A 21931-nucleotide genomic window follows, 5' to 3' on the forward strand; every position below is an offset into this window, starting at 1 on the left:
TCCCCACTCCTCTACCATGCATTGTCGTCCTCCCCCTGGCCCCCCTCCCATCCCCAATTATGACTATCTCTATTGTGGCACCTTGTCAGCATGCTGTCTACATTTGAAATGTGAGCGTTAGCTCTGCACCACCCTGTTGATGTGAATTCTGCCTCAAAATGTGAATTTACATAATAAATGTTATATCATAGTGAACTGAATCCAGATGAACTATTTTATCAAAGATAGTTTGAAATAGCTTTATTTATTGCATATAAATATAGGTGGTGTTGCCCATCAACTGATGAAGCCAGTTTGGGAAGAGAATGTGCATAAGACTGCATTTGCAAAATGAAGAGCACACCTACTTACGAATGCAGCGACGCGTCACTGCGCTCACAAGTCCTGCTCTGCTTCAGTGTCAGCTGTGGGGGACTGAATGGTTTCTATAAGATAAACGTCATGTATGGCAACATAGGACACAGCTGTGAGACCTAGTGTCTGAGAACAAAAAAACACACACATTTGTATGCTAGCCCAAGTTAGTATTATGCAGACATTTAATGTGATAGATTTCGGTGGCAGTGGAATTTTGACCTATAGTTACATTGGATACCGGTAGAAGTCAGGCTGAGCTGTATAGTTTATGACGCTACCACCAACCTCAGCAAGCAATTGCACTGTAAGCATTGCCGAGTGCATTGTGCACTTCTTTGTTTTGGGGTGTGCATTGCTCACTGTTTCTTTTACCTCTCGTGAAATGAGTGGAGAGACTATCCTCCGTCTCCAGAATGAGAGTTTCACTCTGCAGCGGAGTGTGCAGTGATGTGAAACTTCCTGGCAGATCAAAACTTTAAGGTTCGCAGGAGAGCTTCTGTAAAGTTTGGAAGGTAGGAGACGAGGTACTGGCAGAAGTAAGGCTGTGAGGACGGGGCGTGAGCCTTGCTTGGGTAGCTCAGATGGTAGAGTGCTTGCCCGCGAAAGGCAAAGGCCCGCGAAAGGCAAAGGTCCCGAGTTCAAGTCTCGGTCCAGCACACAGTTTTGATCTGCCAGGAAGTTATCCTCAGTCTGTCGGGTAAGAGCACAACTCTCATTTCACCAGAAGGGATCAATAATCCCTGTGATCTGATCGTGTGTCAGTTCTGCTTATGCAGAAATGTAGAACAAGGGTACAGGCTGGCTGCCCTAAGAGAGTGAAGCAGCACTTGTTTCGGTTCGACTTCTGCTCTTAATTATCTTTCCAGTTGTATCTTCAGCACTCTGCAATATGCTAATCTCGGTTCATGTGCTGCAGATTCAAAATCAGAGTTGTGCAGATTTTGTACCTACCAAATTGAGTGGGAAAAGGAATATAATGTCAAGAAAAACCTTAAATCAGAGAATCGCCCTGTTCACAGGCAAGAAAATGCTGCTACTTCTCAACAGAATCATTTGTTAAAGGCTTGTAAAGCTCCTCAGTGCCTTCTGTTAATTTTAGATTAATCTTTGCAGTTATCAGACTCAAGTATGGCAACTTTACTAGAGAACACGCTTCAGTTCAGAATAAACCTGACCGTGTGCCTAATACAAATACGTGTCTCTTATACTTTTCAAATATTAAAGAAAGTCACTTTGAATTAATAACAGTACAAGTCAGAGTACTTCGTTTTGTTGTCCCTTTACCACATAAAACACTTCCCCAACATTGTCTAAACTCACCTAGTCTTATGTCAACAGTTAAGCTTGATTTGCAATCATACTGAAGTAATCATTGGTATATGTTGTTTTTCCACATTAATGAAACCGGTAATCATTGGTTATGGAAGCCTTCTGATTTAAATTCTTATATCAGTATGCCTCTCCATGAATCCATCATTATTGCAGCACACATTTCCACGAAATGACTGAATTACTGAAACACTTTTCCTATATGATGAGACATAACACTTTCAATTCTTAATTACACTGTCTAGCAAATTCATCATACTACTTATATACAATGTGGCTGTGCTCGACCACTCCATGCTGAAGCCCAACAGTGATTCTCCTGCCTCCACCAAGACAGCCGTTGACCACTACTGCATTGTTGCCATTATACAGCAAGACAGTGTTCACACAGAGAAAAGGTGTGCTCAACTTCAAAAGTTCCAGATGTCAGCAGTAAGTAAGGAGCACAATACATTACGTCAAAGATATTGGTTCTCCTTACAAGCTTAAATATTGCCAAAATAAAAAAACAAGCAAATACCATTTCGGGAAAAAACTGTTGAAGTTTTTGAAGAAAAAAAAGAAAGAAAGAAAAGAAAAAATTCCACTTGACAAGCTCTTAATAAGAAGTATTTTTTTCTCTTTTATTATTATTTTATTTCCAATATCCACTTTCCTTTATGAACAATTTTTGTCTTTGGGAAAGTTGTGTGACAATCTTTTAAATATGTAAATATAACCATTTTTACAAAAATGCTGATTTCACCAACAATTAATGCTACATTTTCCAATCCTCAGTCACTTATACATATCTGTGGCATCAGATTGATCACAGAGTTGTTTACACATAGTCAGCCAACCAGCCTCCCACCATTACTTTATGGGATCGATTAAAAATAGGTCAGTTCAGTCTTTAACCCATCTTACACATAATCTAGCGTCGGTAGGTTGGTTCACCTAAAATGACACAACTGATAGAGCTGTGGGGGTAGATATCACTGGGTGCTGACGATTTACATGGCCACAACAAGAAAGCAAATAAAACTCCTAAGCAATATCAGTAGCATTTGTTCAAGCTTTGGAAAGTGATTGTCATGTGATGGAGGCCGCTACCTTTCTGCAGTCTGCCTCCTACTGAGGTGCACAGGGAATGTGGGGATATGTCAGTGAGCTGCTGGTTGGGTGGAGATGAAACACATGATGTGGTATGTGAATCCATTTTTGCTATGTTGAATGGCAGGACAGCAGCTGATATGTAGGTACCAAATATCAAAAAAGCCATCAGCTGTAAGTTCATTTCAACCTATTTTATAGGCTATCAGTTTCAGCAGTATAATGCACAGTCGTCAGGCCCTCTGTTCTAGATAGTGGCTGAATTCTTGAATGACAAATGGTATGTACGTCATATGTGAAAAATAACCAACCTTCGCACCAGTTTATGTAAGCACAATTTTAGCACACTTCGACAGCTAGCTGTTGCTACAGTCGTGCACACGTAAACTGGTGTGAAGACTGGTTATTTTCTGTGTATGATGTACATACATTTTGTCACTCAAAAATTCGGCCACTATTTAGAATAGAGGGCCTGATGACTGTGCATTATATTGCCGAAACTGATAGCCTATAAAATAAATTGGAGTTTATGGCGGTTTTTATATTTATTACACACAATGTGATGCTTGCCAGTAGGGAACAGAAGATGAGGCAGTTGTAGTGCAGTGCTAACTCAATGTAGACAGTGGAGCAAGTAGGGGCATGTTTAAATCTGAAATAAACTAGTAAATAACCACCTTAGCTACTATTATGTAAAGTGTGTATTGCCATTACCAGTTACATTTGTAAGCCTACCAACTTGTTTTGTGCTTCATAAGTCTCGTAGATTTTTCTTCTTCAACAGTCTTGTTTTGGTGTTTACTAATTACTCTAAATAATTGTCGAGTGACTGCACGTGACACCATTGAGTGTAGTTTTCTCTTTGTGTGTGTTTATTTTTGTTAAATACTATTGATGATCGACTTGGTTGCAATGAATTGCATAGTGTTAACTACAAAGGTCAATAAGCTAAATATGCTGCGAGTTGTGTAACTAAAATTCACAAGTCTCCTTTTATAATTCCACAAATGGCTGATTAATAAGCAAGTGCACAAGGTCATAACTCAATGCAAACATAACTTAATTACTCAGATTAACTAATATAGTGAGTATACATCCTAAAAGATCATCACCCATGAATGACTGCCAAACATTCAGTTGATGATATGTTAGATGGCAAAGAAGGTACACTTTATGAAAGGTTTTTTATTTAATCGTGTCAGATGCATCGTGCATTTATGAAAGGTAAAAGCACCAGAGAGGCAATCCAGCATTACTCTTGAGAGGGAAAGCAAGGCTGGAAGAACAAACAAGGTTCTTTCATAAGACTTGCTGACCTCCAAAAAGTGTTTGACATTGTAAAACCGTGCAAGATGTTTGAGATCCTTAGAAAACAGTGTAGGAAAGACAGGTAAAGTACTACAGTACAAGAATGAACAGAGAACAAAACTAATGTAAGACACAGGAAGAAGTGCCTGGAAATAATAAGGGCTAAGGTACGGATGCAGTCTTTCTCATCTGCTATTCAATCTGTAAATTAAAGAATCAAGGAAAGACAGAATGAGATTTTCACTCTGCAGCGAAGTGTGCGCTGATATGAAACTTCCTGGCAGATTAAAACTGTGTGCCCGACCGAGACTCGAACTCGGGACCTTTGCCTTTCGCGGGCAAGTGCTCTACCAACTGAGCTACCGAAGCACGACTCACGCCCGGTACCCACAGCTTTACTTCTGCCAGTACCTCGTCTCCTACCTTCCAAACTTTACAGAAGCTCTCCTGCGAACCTTGCAGAACTAGCACTCCTGAAAGAAAGGATATTGTGGAGACATGGCTTAGCCACAGCCTGGGGGATGTTTCCAGAATGAGATTTTCATTTCGCTGCAGAGTGAAAATCTCATTCTGGAAACATCCCCCAGGCTGTGGCTAAGCCATGTCTCCACAATATCCTTTCTTTCAGGAGTGCTAGTTCTGCAAGGTTCGCAGGAGAGCTTCTGTAAAGTTTGGAAGGTAGGAGACGAGGTACTGGCAGAAGTAAAGCTGTGGGTACCGGGCGTGAGTCGTGCTTCGGTAGCTCAGTTGGTAGAGCACTTGCCCGCGAAAGGCAAAGGTCCCGAGTTCGAGTCTCGGTCGGGCACACAGTTTTAATCTGCCAGGAAGTTTCAAGGAAAGACAGTTCGAGAAGTGGGATTTAGATTCAGGGTGAAAGGATATCATGAAATACATCTGTCTATTAAACTCTGAAATTGTGTTGGAAAGGGACTGGAATATAAAATTTGGCACTTCAGAAAACTAAAAAATGTAGTATCTTATAATGTAAATAAGTCACAGTTAGAATTCATCAGTTCATACAAATATCTGGGTGTAACAAGTTGCAGGGATATGAAATGGAACACTGTCATAGGTTCAGTCGTAGTTAAGGCAGGGGGCAGACGTCAGTCCATTGATAGACTAGTGTGTCTATCCCCACAGTAACATACTACAGGAATGCACGTAGTCTACAAAGAAGACTGCTTACAAAGCACTCATGTGACCCATCTTAACGTATTTCTTACGTGTGGGGCCCCATACCAAATTGCACTAATAGCATATTGAACATATGCAGAAAAGGGCAGCACAAATGGTAACAGGTTTAAAAATGAACACGCATATTGGGATTACGGTTCCACATCAGCTGTAGAAAATTTGTGCCCGGAATGGTACTAGAACACGGATTTCCTGATTATCGCGAGCAGTCACCTTAACCACTCCGGCTATCCGAGTACACTTCCAGGAGGGGCCCAAATCTCTATTTGCCATGGTGTCTGCTCTCCCTTATGCTCACAGTGTATTACTGTGATTCCCACACAATGTGAGACACTGTTTTCTGTTGTCAGTGTTATCTGACCCTTAGGAGAGCATCTTGGAGATGCTGAAAGAGCTGGACTGGTTAAGGCTTCAAGACAAGTGTGAAACATCCCATGAAAGCCCACTTAGTAAGTTTCAAGAACTAGCTTTAGTGATGAATCTAGGAATATACTACCACCTTCCACCTATTGCTCCCCATAAGTATCGTGAGCATATGATTAGACAGCTTACAGTAGGCACAGAGGCATTTAACCACTTCATATGTAAATGAAATGAGAAACTTGTACAATGAGGAATACGCTGTCACGTGCTTCAGTGATTTGCTAAGTATGAACGTAAAAGTAGATCAGGGAATGACTTTCATGGTACCAGAGGGAGCTATAAAAGGCAAAAATTGGAGGAGAAGATAGAGATAAAAATACATATAATAAACCGAGCGAGGTGGCACAGTGGCTAGCACACTGGACTTGCATTTGGGAGGATGATGGTTCAATGCTGTGTCCGGCCATCCTGATTTAGGTTTTCTGTGATTTTCCTAAATCATTCAATCATTCCAGGCAAATGCCATAATGGTTCCTTCGAAAGGGCTCAGCCGACTTCCTTCCCCATCCTTTCCTAATCCGATGAGACCGATGACCTAGCTGTCTGGTCTCCTCCCCCAAAACAACACTACTCATCAGCCGCACATATAATAAATAGTGTATCTCATCAAAAGTGTCCAGATACCTATCCTCTCTGTGGTCATTAATATGGGGTGTGTCCAACTTTTATTTATTTATTTATTTATTTTTTTTTTTTTTTTTTTTTTTTTTAATGACAGCTTGAATTCTGCTGGGGATACTTTCAGTGAGGTGTTTAATGTCTGTGGAGGAATGGCAGTCCATTCTTCCTCAAAAGCCAAAACTAGAGAAAGTGGTGATGTTGGACACTGGGGTCTGGAATGAAGTCAATGGTCTAACTCAACCCAAAGGTGTTCCATTGGGTTCAGGTTAGACTCTAGGCAGATCTGTCCATTTCAGGAATGTTGCTGTCCACAAACCATTTCCTCACACATGGCGCTGTATGACTGGATGCGATGTTGTACTAATACAGACTCCAAACTGTTCCATTGCTTGTGCAGTGCATGAGCTGTAAAATGTGTTTGTATCCTTCTGCTTGTAGCATTTTCTTAAGCGCAATAGGGGGCCGTAACCAAACAGATCAGCCGACCACTGTGGCCGAGCGGTTCTAGGCGCTTCAGTCCGGAACAGCACTGTTGCTCGCAGGCATACGTTCAATCAAGTGCTGGAAGGTTTCGTGGAGAATGACAGCCCATTCTTCTTCACAGAGTGCTGCACTGAGGAGAGGTGTCGATGTCAGTCAGTGAGGCCTGGCACGAAGTCGGCGTTCCAAAACATCCTAAACGTGTTCTGTAGGATTCAGGTCAGACTCTCTGCAGGCCAATCCATTACAGGGATGTTATTGTCGTGTAACCACTCTGCCACAGGCCCTGCATGTGAACAGCTCCTAGATCTGTTTTGAAAGATGCATTCGCCATCCCAGAATTGCTCTTCAACAGTGGGTAGCAAGAAGGTGCTTAAAACATCAATGTAGGCCTGTGCTGTGTTACTGTCACGCAAAACAACAAGGAGTGCAAGCCCCCTCCATGAAGAACACGACCACACCGTAACACCTCCACCTCCGAATTTTACTATTGGCACTACACACGCTGGCAAGTGATGTTCACCAGACACTCGCCATAACCACACCCTGCCATAAAATCGCCACATTGTTTACCATGATTCCTCACTCCACACAACATTTTCCCACTGTTCAATCGTCCAATGTTTACACTCCTTACACCAAGCGAGACATCGTTTGGCATTTACCGGCATGATGTGTGCCTTATGAGCAGCCACTTGACCACGAAATCCAAGTTTTCTCACCTCCTGCCTAACTGTCATAGTACTTGCAGTGGATACTGATGCACTTTGGCATTCCTTTGTGAGGATCTGTCTGTTACACGTTACAACCTCTTCAACTGTCGGCGGTCTCTGTCAGTCAACAGACGAGGTTGGCCTGAATGCTTTTGTGCTGTACCCATCTCTTCATGTTTCCACTTCACTACCACATTGGAAACAGTGGATGTAGGGATGTTTAGTAGGGTGGAAATCTCTCATACATACTCCCAATCGCCTGACCACGTTTGAAGTCCACGAGTTCCGCGGAGTGCCCCATTCTGCTCTCTCACAATGTCTAATGATTACTGAGGTTGCTGCTATGGAGTACCTGGCTGTAGGTAGCAGCACAATGCATCTAATATGAAAAACATATGTTTTGGGAGTGTCTGGATACTTTTGATCACATAGTGTAGTGTAACACTACGATAAGGGTAAGGGCTGCTCTGAATTGAAGAGGTTGGCACAGGAGAGGAAATAGTTGTAGACTGTGTCAAACCAGTTGGAGGACCCTAGTTTATTCCAGAATTCTGTTTAGCTGGGAATTGGCCACAGTCTTCTCTCGGATTGCATCTGAAAGAGAACTTTTGCAACTGTTGACAGGTGCGAGTGACCCACGGCGAGAGCAGCGAGGTGCGCAGCATGCTGGTCACCCAGACGGTGTGCGAGCTCAAGCAAAAGCTCACCTCCTTCTGCGGGTTGACGCCGGGCCGCATGCGGCTCTTCTACATCGACCAAGACATTGGCACCCCTGAGGAGATGATCTACCCCAATAAGCGGTTGTACTCCTACAATATCAGGTAAGCACTGGGTGGACCTCACTGTACGAACAACTCTGACATTAGAGGTATTTTACTTGGGTGGCCCATGACTCAACTGTACTGATAAATGCTAAATCGGATACCTTGTGGATCCGTCCTCTTTGATTACAGATGTCAACTTTCGAAAGCAGAACAATGTAATTCTCAAAAAACCTCAAGAAAATCATATTTGAAGATAAAATCAAACAATGGAAACTCCATTCAATAAAATTTTTCTGGTTTTGTGACCACATTGTCAATATATATAAAACTACCAACGTTTCGGTCTATGTTCCGAGCAACCTACTTCAGAGTGTTTTTGTTTACTCCTGAATGAGAAAACTTTGTTTCTTATATACCTGCTGACATGGCTGTTATCTAATGGATATATATCTATAATGAATATAGAATTATAATTTTTCAGCAAAAATGAAATCTTGGAATTTTTACTGTTTACATGGGAATGCAAGCATTCACAATAAATGTAATGTTTGCATATAAATGCAAAACATCAAATAGAAAATAAAATACTTTTTTAATTGCTAGAGATTGAAATAAATGTGTGTGTGTGTGTGTGTGTGTGTGTGTGTGTGTGTGTGTGTGTGTGTGTGTGTGGGCGCGCGCGCGTGTGTAAGGTATAAATAAAAATAGCTGATGATTAAAGTGTGTCACTTTTTTCTCCAATTACTTAATGGTTGTTGAATGCCACCTAACCAGAAAATAAAATATCAACACTGTAGGAAAAGATAAATTGCTACTTACTGTAAAAATAACATGATAAGCTGCAGACAGGCACAATTAAGACACTTACACGTAAGCTTTCAGCCACAGCCTGCATCAGAAAAAGGGGACACACACACCATTCATTCACACAAGCAAGCACACCTCACGCACACAGACTGCCGTTATCATTGTGGCCCGAGCTGCTAGACCTGACAGTCATATGTGTGTGAGGTGCTCTTGCTTCTGTGAATGAATGGTGCATGTTTCTCTTTTTCCAACAAAGGCTGTGGCCAAAAGCTCATGTATAAGAGTATTTTAATTGTGCTTGTCTGCAACTTAACATGTTATCTTTACAGTACACAGCACTCTCTTTGCTTACATTGTTGATATTCCTATCTGGAGATGCCATTGTTCAAAAGGCATTTTGCATGTCCACATCAAATTTTAATTTATTTTCATTCAACCAGTAACTAAAAATAAAAATATAATAAATATGTTATATTACTATTAAGAAATTATAATTCAGTATTTGTTGATTAAGATTTCTATTTGTTAATAAATATAAAATTTAAATAAAAGTGTTTGCTGCTAGTGAGATTTGAAAAGGGAACTTGAAATTACAAATCTATGATATTATGCACTGAGCTACCAATGAATAGATTTATAAGCTAGAAATGCTTTCTACTTAACAGCACTCTGAAATCTTCTTGTCTTTATAGGTTATATTTTCAACATTTTCTGAGAACTGCATTGTATTGCTTTAGGAAACAGATGTCCAGACATTGACCCTCAATCCTGTAAGTGCGAAGAAAATCAAACAGGGCAAAGCAGTTTCTAACATCCTTTTGTAAGATTTGTTGCTAATTATTTATTTATTTCCATCACAGCTTTGATTCAATTCAGTTGGTCAGCAATTTTGGTCTTTCACAGCCATCCTCATACCATTTCAGATTAACCATACTTTGCGACAAAGCTGAGACATCACAGTGTAACTAAATCTCATGCTAAACCCATCTTGTTCAGTGGACTGAGTCGTGTCAAGTGTAGTATCGATTCTGGTATTCAAAATTCTCGTGGAAATGTTGTACGGCTTGCTTTCCTAATTATTAGGATTATTTTGGGTTTATTCTAATTTCTTGGCAGTGTTCCAGTGTGTAAATAGCCTGAAAATATTTTAACTAAATGCTTCATAGATTGTTCATTCATCAGCTTTAAAACTTCAGCTGAGAGGTCATCACTACCTGAGACAGTTCCTTTTTTCATCTTGTCTGTAGCATGTTTTACTTCTGAGGGGAGTATTTCTGGGAGTTTGCAGATGCACCCAATTCTTCTAAGATTAAGGTATCATCATTGACTTGGTTGTACAGGTTACTATAAAAATTTCCGATATAGTTGAGTACTTCTGCATTTTCTGTAATTCAGCCTTGATTTGTGTCTAATGCTATTAGTTGTCTCTTTCAAATTGTAAGCTTTTGCTTGACCATCTTTAAACTAGATTTATTTTGAAAACTGGCTTTCAGCATATCTTTTCTATAATTGTGTCTTTCCTTTCTTCATGCTGTTTCTCAGAGCCTCCCACAGTTTTGTGTATTCTGCCTTATCTTCGCTTCTCCTTTCGTTTTTCATCTCTTGTCCATCAACCTTATCATTTTATTTGGTTGATTTTGAGATCTACATAAACCTCCTACTGTTCCAGCTGTTATGATTAGTACCTTTGTTACTGCTTCTGCTTCCCTTTCTTTTAATTTTCCCATAATTCTTTCTTGAAATTCCTTTTTCCATTCTTTGAGATTTTTGACATATATTTTCTTTCTCACTCATCCTGCAAATTGACCAATCCCTCACCTGTCATTTCTGTCATTTATTCCATATTTGTCAATAACTGAATCATGTTCCTTGTATGTTCCAACTTTGGCATTTAAGTCACCAATTATGAATTTATGTAAACAATGCCGTGCTTTTTCACGGGTTTCTGTCGGGCATCCATAGAAGGACTCTGTCTCTTCATCAGAATGACTAAGTAGCTGCATATGCTTGAACTATTTGGATTTTATACCTGTCTGATGTCTTTAGGACCAAACATGTGAAAATTGCAGTGTGTTCACACATTGTGCTTCAGATCTATGCATGCATATTTACACTTATTCTCAGAAAAAAAGTAATAAAAATTTCACTTGTAATATAGCACAGTAAATGCTCCTACTTGTCAGTGTGAAAAATACAAATGTAATTTCTGATTTGATTTTGATTAGCTATAAGCAGACTTAGAGTAAAGTTATTGAGATACTTTCTTCATTGATAAGAGTACCGAGCTGATTTTAAAATGACAAAAAACTTTCTCTCTTCTAACATATTCATTTTCTTCCATTTCTTTGCATGGTGAAGGATTTGGAGCTTATCATTAATGTTTTTGGATGTATGTTTGTTGTTTAAGATGCATTGTGAATGCACTTTGATTATTCCATATGTTCATCCAGTGCTATTTTGAGTGAAGCTGGTGACAGTATGTCACCCTGTTTGACACTAGTCATGATTTCACATTCTTCCAACAATTTCTGTTAACAGTACTCATGTAATGCAGTCTAGTCCTCAATTCTTCTTGGTTTTTCCAAGAGTCTGTCTGCAAGTGGAATTATATGCCTTCTGTGGAGTACACAAAGGCTAATGTCATCTGTTAGGATCTTACAGAACTGCATTCCAGCTATTCTTTGAGGATAAAAATCTATTCTATAACATTCTCTTCCGTTCCTAAAGCTCACTTGATGGTTTGCAAGAGTACTTTCTATCTGTTCTTCTCTTCAGGAGGAGATACGCCAGGATCTTGTAGCTGACTTCTAGCAGTGATATTCCTCTGTAATTGTGTTTGCATCCCAATTATTTATAGGGACACATGTGTGAGTAAAAATATCATAGCAGAGTAAACCACACAAGTTGATTAAAAGTTCTTTACTGTACTCCATGACCAGTTTCGGCATTAATGCTTAAGCCATTTTCTAGTGGAATCTGAAAGTGACATTGTAAGTGAATAATTATTTGTGTAACAATAGTATAAAAGTTTCTACATGAAAAAACTAAGTTTATGCATGTGCAGAATAAGTGCAGAAAAATATAGCCTACCTTGTGCTTGGGTGAAACAGTCAGATAGATTTAAAAGTGACGTGCCCAATAATATTATAGAAAAAAATGGACATTCCTTGGTTATAGAAACAGTGTATTTTGAAATCTTATAAATTTTAAATTACAGGCTTTATCAGTGAGAAGATAAAGGTAGCTGTTGTTCAGATTAATTAAATTTTAAAGTTGTTGGTCTGGATGTACCAACCACTGTAAGTGTAATGTTACATCATCTAGTGTGAGAGGGAGAAAGTTAGAACACAGGAAACTGTAGATACTGCTGGAATTTCATGGTTGCAACATGGACTGCATACAATATAAAGTCATGTTCACTAACAATTAAATTTAGTCGTAAAATGTCTATTGCCTTTAAGCGAAGCTATAAGTATGGAGTGGCATACATCCAGAAAACTGATGTTTTGTAGCGTGCACTGCTCCTGGATTCCTGTAATGGGAATTATTTAAATATTCGTTATATCATTATGTTCAACCATTGCCGGCATTTATATTGTCAGTTTCAGATCTCACTACAAAATGACTTCAATATAAAATCTAATATTGTTCACAGAGTAAAATAAAGATTTTTTTAGCCACTGGATTTATTATTCATCAATTCATTACACAGTTGCAGAAAAGCAGCACTCTCAAAACAATGGAGAAACTAGAAATATGACAGTGTGTAACTCTTTGCTTTTTTTCAGGTCAGGGGATGAGATACTCATTGATGCCAAACTGCAGATGCAGCTCAGCAAATAGGGCTATGAAGCAGCTCACACCTTTTCCGGCGATCTTCCAGTCTCCCAGGAGGTCACGCTCCGGGGCTCACACGGTCCGTGTTCAGAGCTCCCGTGCTGTCCCTCGGGCATCGGCTTGTTCGCGTTTGATTGTTTATATTCTGTGAGCATATAATGAATGGCTGTGGGTACTGAAAGGTTACAATACTAGGTTACTTAAAGGGTGCAGGTCACCGATGTAAACTACAGTGGAGACCCAGCCTGTGGGCACATACATAAAACATGTAGCATTGCTTTGGTGTCACTCTGTCCTCTGTGGGCTGTGCAGCACTTCTGCTTCAGTATGCTGTCAGCATTTTGTTACCTCCTGAAAAATATGATCTCAGACAGGAATCCAGTCATACAGTATGTGAAAAAGTGAGAATTAATGGACTATATTAGTTCTTTGGCATCGCCAGAGGCAACAATAGAGACTTTTCCTGTGTTCACATGTACGAGATAAGTCTAACCAAAGTAATGGATATATGAGCAAAGATGGAAATCACTTGTACAACTTGAGCTTTGTTCTTAATTCCCTGAGTGGATGGCAAAAAGTGTAGCTACATTGATCATCATCTCCTGTATCAGGATTGGTTTAGTTTGGCCCACTCAGGACATTTTACATAAAGTAACAAAGCTTTGGTAGATGTTTTGGAAAAAATACAGTGTCTCCAACAGTAGATGCATAGTTTGCCACAATCATACTGTGGGTGTTTCCATTTACGGAGGATGTTCTTGTAGAAATGACCAACTATTTGGAAGATGACAGAATAGGAATTTGAAGCTAAAAAGTTCATATAGACATATGTTCTATTCGGAATGGTTACACAGATATTTTTATTTATTTATACCTGTAGGTGCAATTGAAGACTTGAAATAAAAAAGACTCTAAGGGCTGAAATCATGAATTTGAGGAAAATGAATTTTATGTATGCTCACTAATGTTCATTTAATTGCAGTGTTAATGTGTTTTATATGAAAGTTAAGCATAGTATGATTCTAGTTTCCAAAAGAAATTACAAACATTATAATGTAATTGTATAAAAAACTGACTGAATGTGGAAATGCCATGGAGAGCTCTGAGTGCACTAGTTCGATACTCAGCAGAAAGCTAGTAAAGAGGACAAACAACTGAAACAAAAATGTTCTTTGTTCATACACTAAACGTTCATTCTGCAATACTTTTGTAAAACTGTCTGTGGTTATTATTTGTCAGGTACTATGTCATTTCAGCCAAATTTTTCATTTTTCTTCAGAGACATGGCTTGTAACATCCAAAGCAAATAGTTGAATTTCCTTCTTGTGCACTCGTTTACATTTGGTTTCAACTATATGAGGCTTATGTTTGTCCAGCCATAACCACTGTACTTTGGAAATGTTTAGTTTTGCTGTTTTATATTACAGTCTGCTGCTTTCTTGAACTTTATTAAGTCAGATGCATTCGTGTTACTGACCATAAATGGCTTTATTTGTCTTTATTACTGTGTTGTGTACTTTACATCTTCTGGAACAATACATTTAGTACCTATTTTTCTTTTCCACTAAGAAGTGACATGATACTTATGGTTTATTTCTTCACAAACACTGATTATAACTAGATATATCCAGAGAAAGAGAACATGCAGCAATTTCATTAGCACTATGCCCTGTCAAACCCTTGTGCCACAGAGTCATGTATACATCATCGTTATCAGTAATTTGCACACCAAAGTTGTGCATGAGGTAAAACATTTGACTATGTGTCAAAGATGGAACGAATAGCTCTTTGTTGCAAATCAATTGATGTTGTACAAATTACACTACTAGGTTTCTCAGATTTGTTCTGTTTCATCGTAGTCATAGCATTTTTGGCTGTGTATTGATGTAACTCCAGATAAGCTGTCAGTTCTTTTCCTCATGAGGGTTAATGAGAATCTGTGCATGTAACTGGTGACACTTGCCACACATGTCTGAACAAGGATGATGAAAAAGGAGCTTAGGGAAATGTTTCCTAAAAGTATCTTAACAAAAATGTTATGTGATGTGTGAATCATGGTTGGTGTTCTTGAAGGCACTCAACATTTGATGTACAGTGAGATCAGGACATAGATATTCCTTTTCAGTTTTGCATCTGCTGTAATGGCTTTGCTCTCGTGGAAAAGATTGTATATTCTGAAACAGTTGATATTCTGTTTCGACACAGAATTTTCTGTGTTGTGTCTTATTGCCTCTTGTAAGTGGTAAGGCTTTTATTCTTCTTTTCAGTTAGTACCCAGATTTTCTTCTTAGTTAACGAAAATGTTTCAGCTAACGTTCCTCTGCCTACTTGGACTAAGTGACCTTGCGAATGTGGAACAGTTTAATGAACAGTTGCTGTTTCCCACTCTGTGAAGGGTCGTCGTAGGTACCATCATGTCTTCTCTTAACATGATACTTGCATCAACCTCTTCAAGTAACTCCCCTGCCTTTCAGTATCTTCCAGGGCATAAAAATCTTCAAACAGACTAACTTAGTGTTCACAGCTGAGGTTCTCGCATTTATACATGCATGCTCAAAGAGGAGAGCCCTGTGAACTACACCTCACAACCCCTGTTTTTTTTCCCCTCAATCAACATAATTTAGTTAGACCTTATTGTTGCAAGAACAAGAACAAAAATTTTGTCCAGGTACAGTGCAGGTTAGTGAACAGTAATGAGACTTAACCTCCTCCGCCAGATGAGCTTTTAAAGGAATACATTTATTATTCCCTCCATTTTTCAGCTTTTTCCTCATTGCAGTCACAGTACCTCGTCTTGTAATTAATCATATCTTTCCACTGAAAACATTACAAACCTCTTCTATTTTATCTAACAGGGAGGAGTAAGCGCCTGGAACATAGTGCCATTCGCATTTTAACAACAGTGGCTGTTAAACCTCATGCCATCTGTTGATTGTTTTGGTACATTTTCATCATGGCATATAGATCCCATTTTACACAAAGCTTCAAAATTCTTTATTATGGTACTTGGAGCCTTTTTTTATTTCAAGTCTTCAATTGGGATGTTATCCCAGTGGCAACATTAACATTTAACTTATAGAGTGGCACAAACAGTATTTCGCTTACCACATGGCACAAATGAGAGAGACATTTATTTGGATTCTTTGTGTTGCCATGTGTGCACTTCTTTGCATTGGCAGTAATTTTGAATAATTCTGTAATAATAACTGAAAGTCACAAGCAACCCATTGTTATCAATATTGATTTTAATTTTTTAAAACAAAATATGTACATAAATTTTAATCTACAGATTTTTCTAGCACTTTTCAACACGGTCTCCATTTTTTCATATACAATTTTTGCACTGTCCAGAAAATTCCCTTGTGGTAAAGTTGTTTTGCATGCCAGTAGACAGTGATTAATTTTAGCAGTCCTTCCACTGCTGTTCTTCAAGATGGTACCTGCCTCCTTAACTGAGTTTGTTAATGAGTGGCTGAGTGGTACTTGACTCTGAGGTTAGCCAGTTTGAGTCCTGGCAGTGGGTCATATATTCATTGTCAGGATTTAGCTGGCGAAGGGAGTAAAGGTGGTGGTGTACAGTTCCTGCTCGCCGGTCTTTGCACTGACGTCACAGATTAAATTCCAGACCTCTCCACACTGTCTCTCATCAAGTGAGGGCATGTGACACTGTCGATGGTGATCTGTTCGTCAGGTGGCTATGTTATGCTTGGTTGCCTCCACGGTGCTGTTGAAGGGGAGTAGTCTGTGTGTCAGCATTGGGCTTCACACTATATGCTCACATACAGTTACACATGCGACAATACTACATATTCTCAAAGGAGGAGGCCATTGTCCACAACAAGAGCTCTATCCAAGACAGCATCCGAACCTACCCCTTCAGGTCTCCTGGATGAGCATACCAACAACTTTACTTTTAAAATGGTAATCAGAGAGTGTGACTGTGCCCTTCCTGTGAGGTATACTGAATAAGACGCCTATCCCAACCTTCTTCTTAAACACACTTACTTTGAAATTACATATCACACCACTGACTTGAGGGTTAGAGCTCTGTAACACCTATCTGTTATTGTTCGCCACTATCTCCATTACACATGTGAAATAAGGGAAGTAGGTGCTTTTGTTACTAAATGATTTTTACTGATGGGCCAATCAAAATAGATTTAAAAATCAACACTATTTACTTAGAAGAACAGTGGCTTCCTAAAATGGTACATAAGAAGAAAGCACTTCATCAGCTACCCTTGTGCCTGGCACCAAAGCAGACAGACCCAAACCAATGCAAATAATCCCTGGCATGTGTCCAGTTGGCATAAATTTTTGTATCTTGGGAGCCCTGGACAAATTAAGGTACTGCTAACTACAATCTAGATTCTCCCACACGGTTCTTATATATTAATTCACGACTCGTAAAACCTCACCAAATATTGAGCACATTCACCAGAAAATATTTTTTTGCAGTCCAGCAGCTATCACCGATTTAAGTACTATCGTCAGAAAGAGGCAAACAGTAAGTGGTAGCTCGTCAAAGACTTGTGGGTTAAGACAAGTTATGAAGCAGTGTGGACTGAGGGCTGGTATTACATCAGTTGCTGAAATTCTTCACTGACAGTGCTGTCGGTGTAATACGTTGTGATAGAACTCCAGAATAGTATAGCAGCTTCCCTAGGGCTCATGAAACTAGCTCCAAAATAACTAGCAGCTTTGTATTTTTTCTGCTGAGCACTCCTATACAGAGACTTCTGTCGAGTGCCCCATCACAGTGCCTTCTTCCTTAAAGACCAGAAGCGATGAGCAATTACTATTTAGAATAAATCTTTGTCTCTAAGTACTTGTGGAGCGTAATAAATTTCATTCATGCACTTTGCCATGCCTCCTCCTTTGCAACTCTTCTACTTCTAAAATGTAAAAGTGTCCAATGAAAGAAGTATCCTCACAGGAGAACTGTGCCATGAACTTAAGGATTCAGCAGAAGTATTAATGTGCAAGTATTCTGTAAGACATAAGGTGTGGAACCCAACCTGTAATGTCAGCCAGAAACCTCACCACATTCACCTCCAGTGAGAAGTGCCATAATGTCAGCTGTGTTGGCTCTCAATGCCCCTGTTCATATCAGGGTGGTTGTTATCATAGTGGAGGATTATCTACCCCTCAGGGCATATATTGTGAAATGCATGGCAGAGCTTCAAAGAAAATTGATCAGATACGGCCCTCCGCATCCCAGAAAACTGTGGCCCATAGGTTTCTCAGTGGCAAATCCAAATTCAAAACTCTGACATTTAATTTCAGGCTCGTGAATAAGGAAGCAGCTTTCATTGCCTGTCATCATAGCTGTCAAGAAATCATCCCTTTCATTTCAAAGTCTCTGAAGAAGGCTTTGGATGTGATTGTTATTTGAATTTTGTGGTCTTTAAACATAAATTACTAATTTTTTATTACTCGAGTTTTGAATCGCTTTCTGCATTATACTGTCATACTGCAAGTTGATTCGCAGTAACACACCTGTCTTCTCCAGTGAACTCACTCTTTCCTCACTGCGTACTGTGGAGGCGGCGCAAAGGATACTTGAGTTTACACCTTCTGATATTGTCAGCACCTCTGCATACATCTCCTTACGCAAATGGAAGTCTGTGATGAGTTTCATAAACACGTTTTCCTTCGAGGAACACGTCTCAAGGAATTCGGTGATAGCATACTGTTAAAACAAATCATCAATGTTGTTCATTCTGAAATTACAGCCTGTGATCTCGCAATATAAGTTATGATGCCAGAATGTGCCAACACATAGCATAAAGTCCGTAGATTATGATAATGAAGTCTCTTTTATTGGAATTGCAGTTGTAACAAAGGGTTGCTCATGACTTCCAGTATGACCCCCAATATGTTGTACTTCACAAGGAGTTCATAACAGTAAATGTGTGTATATCCTTTCACCCTCCCACCCACCCTGCCCCCCTACCCCTCACCCCCAAAATAAATAAAAAATAAAAAAATCCTTCTAGAACATTCACTGTTTCTCCCGGGACACATTGTATCATCTATTGAAGATAATTTTGATACCCAGTGCTAAGCTTTAACAATGTGCATTGCACTGATCGATTAAGCTGTGGTTTCATAACAATTCATATACAGTGTGCCCCGTATGAGTGAGTTGCAGACAATGTGAGAACACATTTAAAGAACCTCTTCCTTTTATCTGCTGTTGTGTACCATACACACTTGAAGATAATCATTATTGTCGTATTTTTTGAACCTCGTTCGTCAATAGTAGTGATCGATCTGTTAGTATGAACAATTTTCCCACACTTTGCTTTGTAAAACCAAGAACATCTACATTAGAGCTTCTAGCAGGGAAATCCGCCAGTTATCAGTATCAAATAAATACAATATTTGAGAAATTGTTCATCAAAGCATTGTTACATCAGTGCATAATGTGGAGAAACACCAGAGAGAGAGAGAGAAGAGAGAGAGAGAGAGAGAGAGAGAGAGAGAGAGAGAGAGAGAGAGAATGGAAAAATGATTTTGTCTTATCTAATGCAACATGTCAGCACACATTGGCTTCAATTGCAGAAATGAACCAATGAGGATTGTTTGGTGACTAATACCTACCATCCGATGGGAAAACGGTTGACTATTTGAAAAATGGCCCTTGTGCTCAGTGCAACAGTACATTGTATCTGGTCAAATGACGCAAAGGTTGAATCTATTGCACAGTGTCATTGTTGGACAGGTTCCATATAGTTATTTTCCAACCATTTGAAATTGTAATGAAATGGCAGCTGATTACTGCACTGCTGCCTAATGTTTGAAGGTAAAGCATTCAAGGCATGTCTGTATATTAAAAAAGGTTTGTACTCAGTCAAACTGAGCTCTTGGAATGCTGAGAGACCAAGGAAAAATTGCTATTGCATTACTTTCATTGCTGTGCTTTGGCAAGCATTGCTCAGAAAGAAACACAAAATTTTAGTGTTGAGGTTACATCCTGGAGCAGTGGAAAAGTGTTTAGCACAATTTTCAGTACTTGCAGTATTCACACTTTTATATGTAATAAGTTGGACAGTATCCTTTAGTGTTTAACTAATTTAATCGCCTTTTGTTAAGTCCAGACTTCAAGTTTTGACAGATTGTGATAAAATAAATAATTTGTATAGCTTTATAAAGAGAATTATTAATGTGATAAAAATACAAAAATAGTGCACATATTAGACACCTCTCTTTAGAAGAGAGAACTCTTAAATCTCTTTGCAATTGTAATTTGAATTAGTAACGAATGGGGAGAGAGAGAGACAGGTGTTTAAAATATTAAATTTGTGTGACTTGTGGATTATGCTTTTCCAAGACAGGAAAGTATGATTGTGCTAGTCAAAGAGTCTTTCGATCAGTGTGGTGGTTTAGATGCCAATGTAGACTTGAAGAAACTGTGCCAGTTTTATTGTTGTAAATAAAAGTTGGTATAAATTGTATATTTCTTCAGAAATAGCAGATAACATATAAGAAAGTAAATGTTGGAATGAAATTAACATATTCAAATTTTAAAGAGTAATAAATGAGTATGTTAATATTTTTCAAATCTGATGCTAAATCATCAGCTTTTATTTAATATGTTCAATTTTATGAACACCTTATATAGAGTTAGCACACAACTCACATCCTTGTAGTATACAGTAAAGCTAAGTTCAATAGTGGATTATGTGATGGTGATGGGTAGATACCTAGTGCTGCTCTCACTGTATGTTGTCATGTGATAATCAGCTTTTTTCCATACTCTTGTTACATTAATTGTAGACTAACAAATATTCTAGTCTGTCTGTGAAGTATTTGTTATTGTTGTTAGTTACCATAAAAATAAAATAAAAAATTACAAATAAAATCATATATCTTACTTATTACCTAATATAAGTGTGGAGATCCCATTTATCACCAAATATTCATAAACAAATGACCAATGCAGTTTCAAGACCGGTGTGGTGGTAGGTTCTATGGGACCAAACTGCTGAGGCCATTGGTCCCTAGCCTTACACACTACTTAATCTAATTTACGCTAAGGACAACACACACACACACACCCATGCCCACGGGAGGACTCGAACCTCTGACGGGGGAAACCGCGCAAACTATGGCAAGATGCCTTAGACCGCACGGCTGAGACTGGTGTATCAAATTTGTTTTCTTCAAATGGAATTACAGCCTCTCCATTGTGCCAATATAGTATTTGTGGCAAGTCTTGCTGCTTTTTAAGCATTGTGTGTAATTTAGTACACCATCAAATTCTTCATCAGTAACTATCATTGTATACATAACTAACATTTACAGATTGACATTGTAAATATGCTGAAGCTTCAAAGAAACTGGTATAGGCATGCATATTCAAATACAGAGATATAGAAACAGGCAGAACACAGCGCTGCAGTCGGCAACGCTTATACAGGGTGAGTCATGAAGATATGCAAATATTTTAATATGTTATTCTACAAGTAAAACTAAAGAAAAAACTTCATATAAACAAGGGTCCACAAATGTTTAGTTATGGAGTTAAGACTATTGCCTGAAGTTGTACTGACTTCACTAATATGAGGCCATCGCATAACTGTACAAGGTTAAAGTTAAACATGATTTCCATTTATTTTGTTGTTATTGGTCTGGTGAATCTATTAAAATGCATCCCAGACATGTATCTACAGTAGTTTTCCAGAACATCCAGAGAAGCAAAGACATAATTTTGTAAAAATTTTTAATTTATTACCTACTTTGCGCAATTGGTTTTTTAAATTCCAGGCAACTGCACAAAGTTTTCAACAGAAGTTGTAGAGAATTTAATTTTGGAAAAAGGATGGAAATAACGTTAACTTAAACTGTATGAATGTGCCAGATAATCTGCTTTTATTAATAGCATAGCACATGTGAATTCATGGAAAAAACAAAGCTCAGTGTTAAGGAAGTTGTACAGTGTACATACAATTTCACAATAAATGATACCCGGGCTACATTGTGCAGCATCCATAATATCCT

General features: G+C 38.8%; 1 protein-coding gene and 2 non-coding genes across 4 annotated transcripts in view; 2 read left to right on the top strand and 1 right to left on the bottom strand.

Annotated features, from left to right (window-relative positions):
• LOC124716929 (tubulin-specific chaperone cofactor E-like protein) overlaps positions 1-20795 on the top strand; it is a 69611-nt gene extending 48816 nt beyond the window's left edge. For both annotated transcript variants that reach the window (XM_047243506.1, XM_047243505.1), the window contains exons 8-9: positions 8142-8338; positions 12877-20795. In XM_047243506.1, the coding sequence (XP_047099462.1) occupies positions 8142-8338; positions 12877-12931 (252 nt within the window). In that variant the 3' untranslated portion in view covers positions 12932-20795. The remainder of the gene's footprint in view (positions 1-8141; positions 8339-12876) is intronic.
• Trnas-cga lies at positions 4382-4456 on the bottom strand. The gene has a single exon. It is a non-coding gene; the product is annotated as a tRNA-Ser (tRNA).
• Trnas-cga lies at positions 4818-4892 on the top strand. The gene has a single exon. It is a non-coding gene; the product is annotated as a tRNA-Ser (tRNA).
• Positions 20796-21931: the final 1136 nt, after the last annotated feature.

The sequence above is a fragment of the Schistocerca piceifrons genome, chromosome 9 (genome assembly GCF_021461385.2).
Source record: "Schistocerca piceifrons isolate TAMUIC-IGC-003096 chromosome 9, iqSchPice1.1, whole genome shotgun sequence".
Taxonomy (NCBI): domain Eukaryota; kingdom Metazoa; phylum Arthropoda; class Insecta; order Orthoptera; family Acrididae; genus Schistocerca; species Schistocerca piceifrons.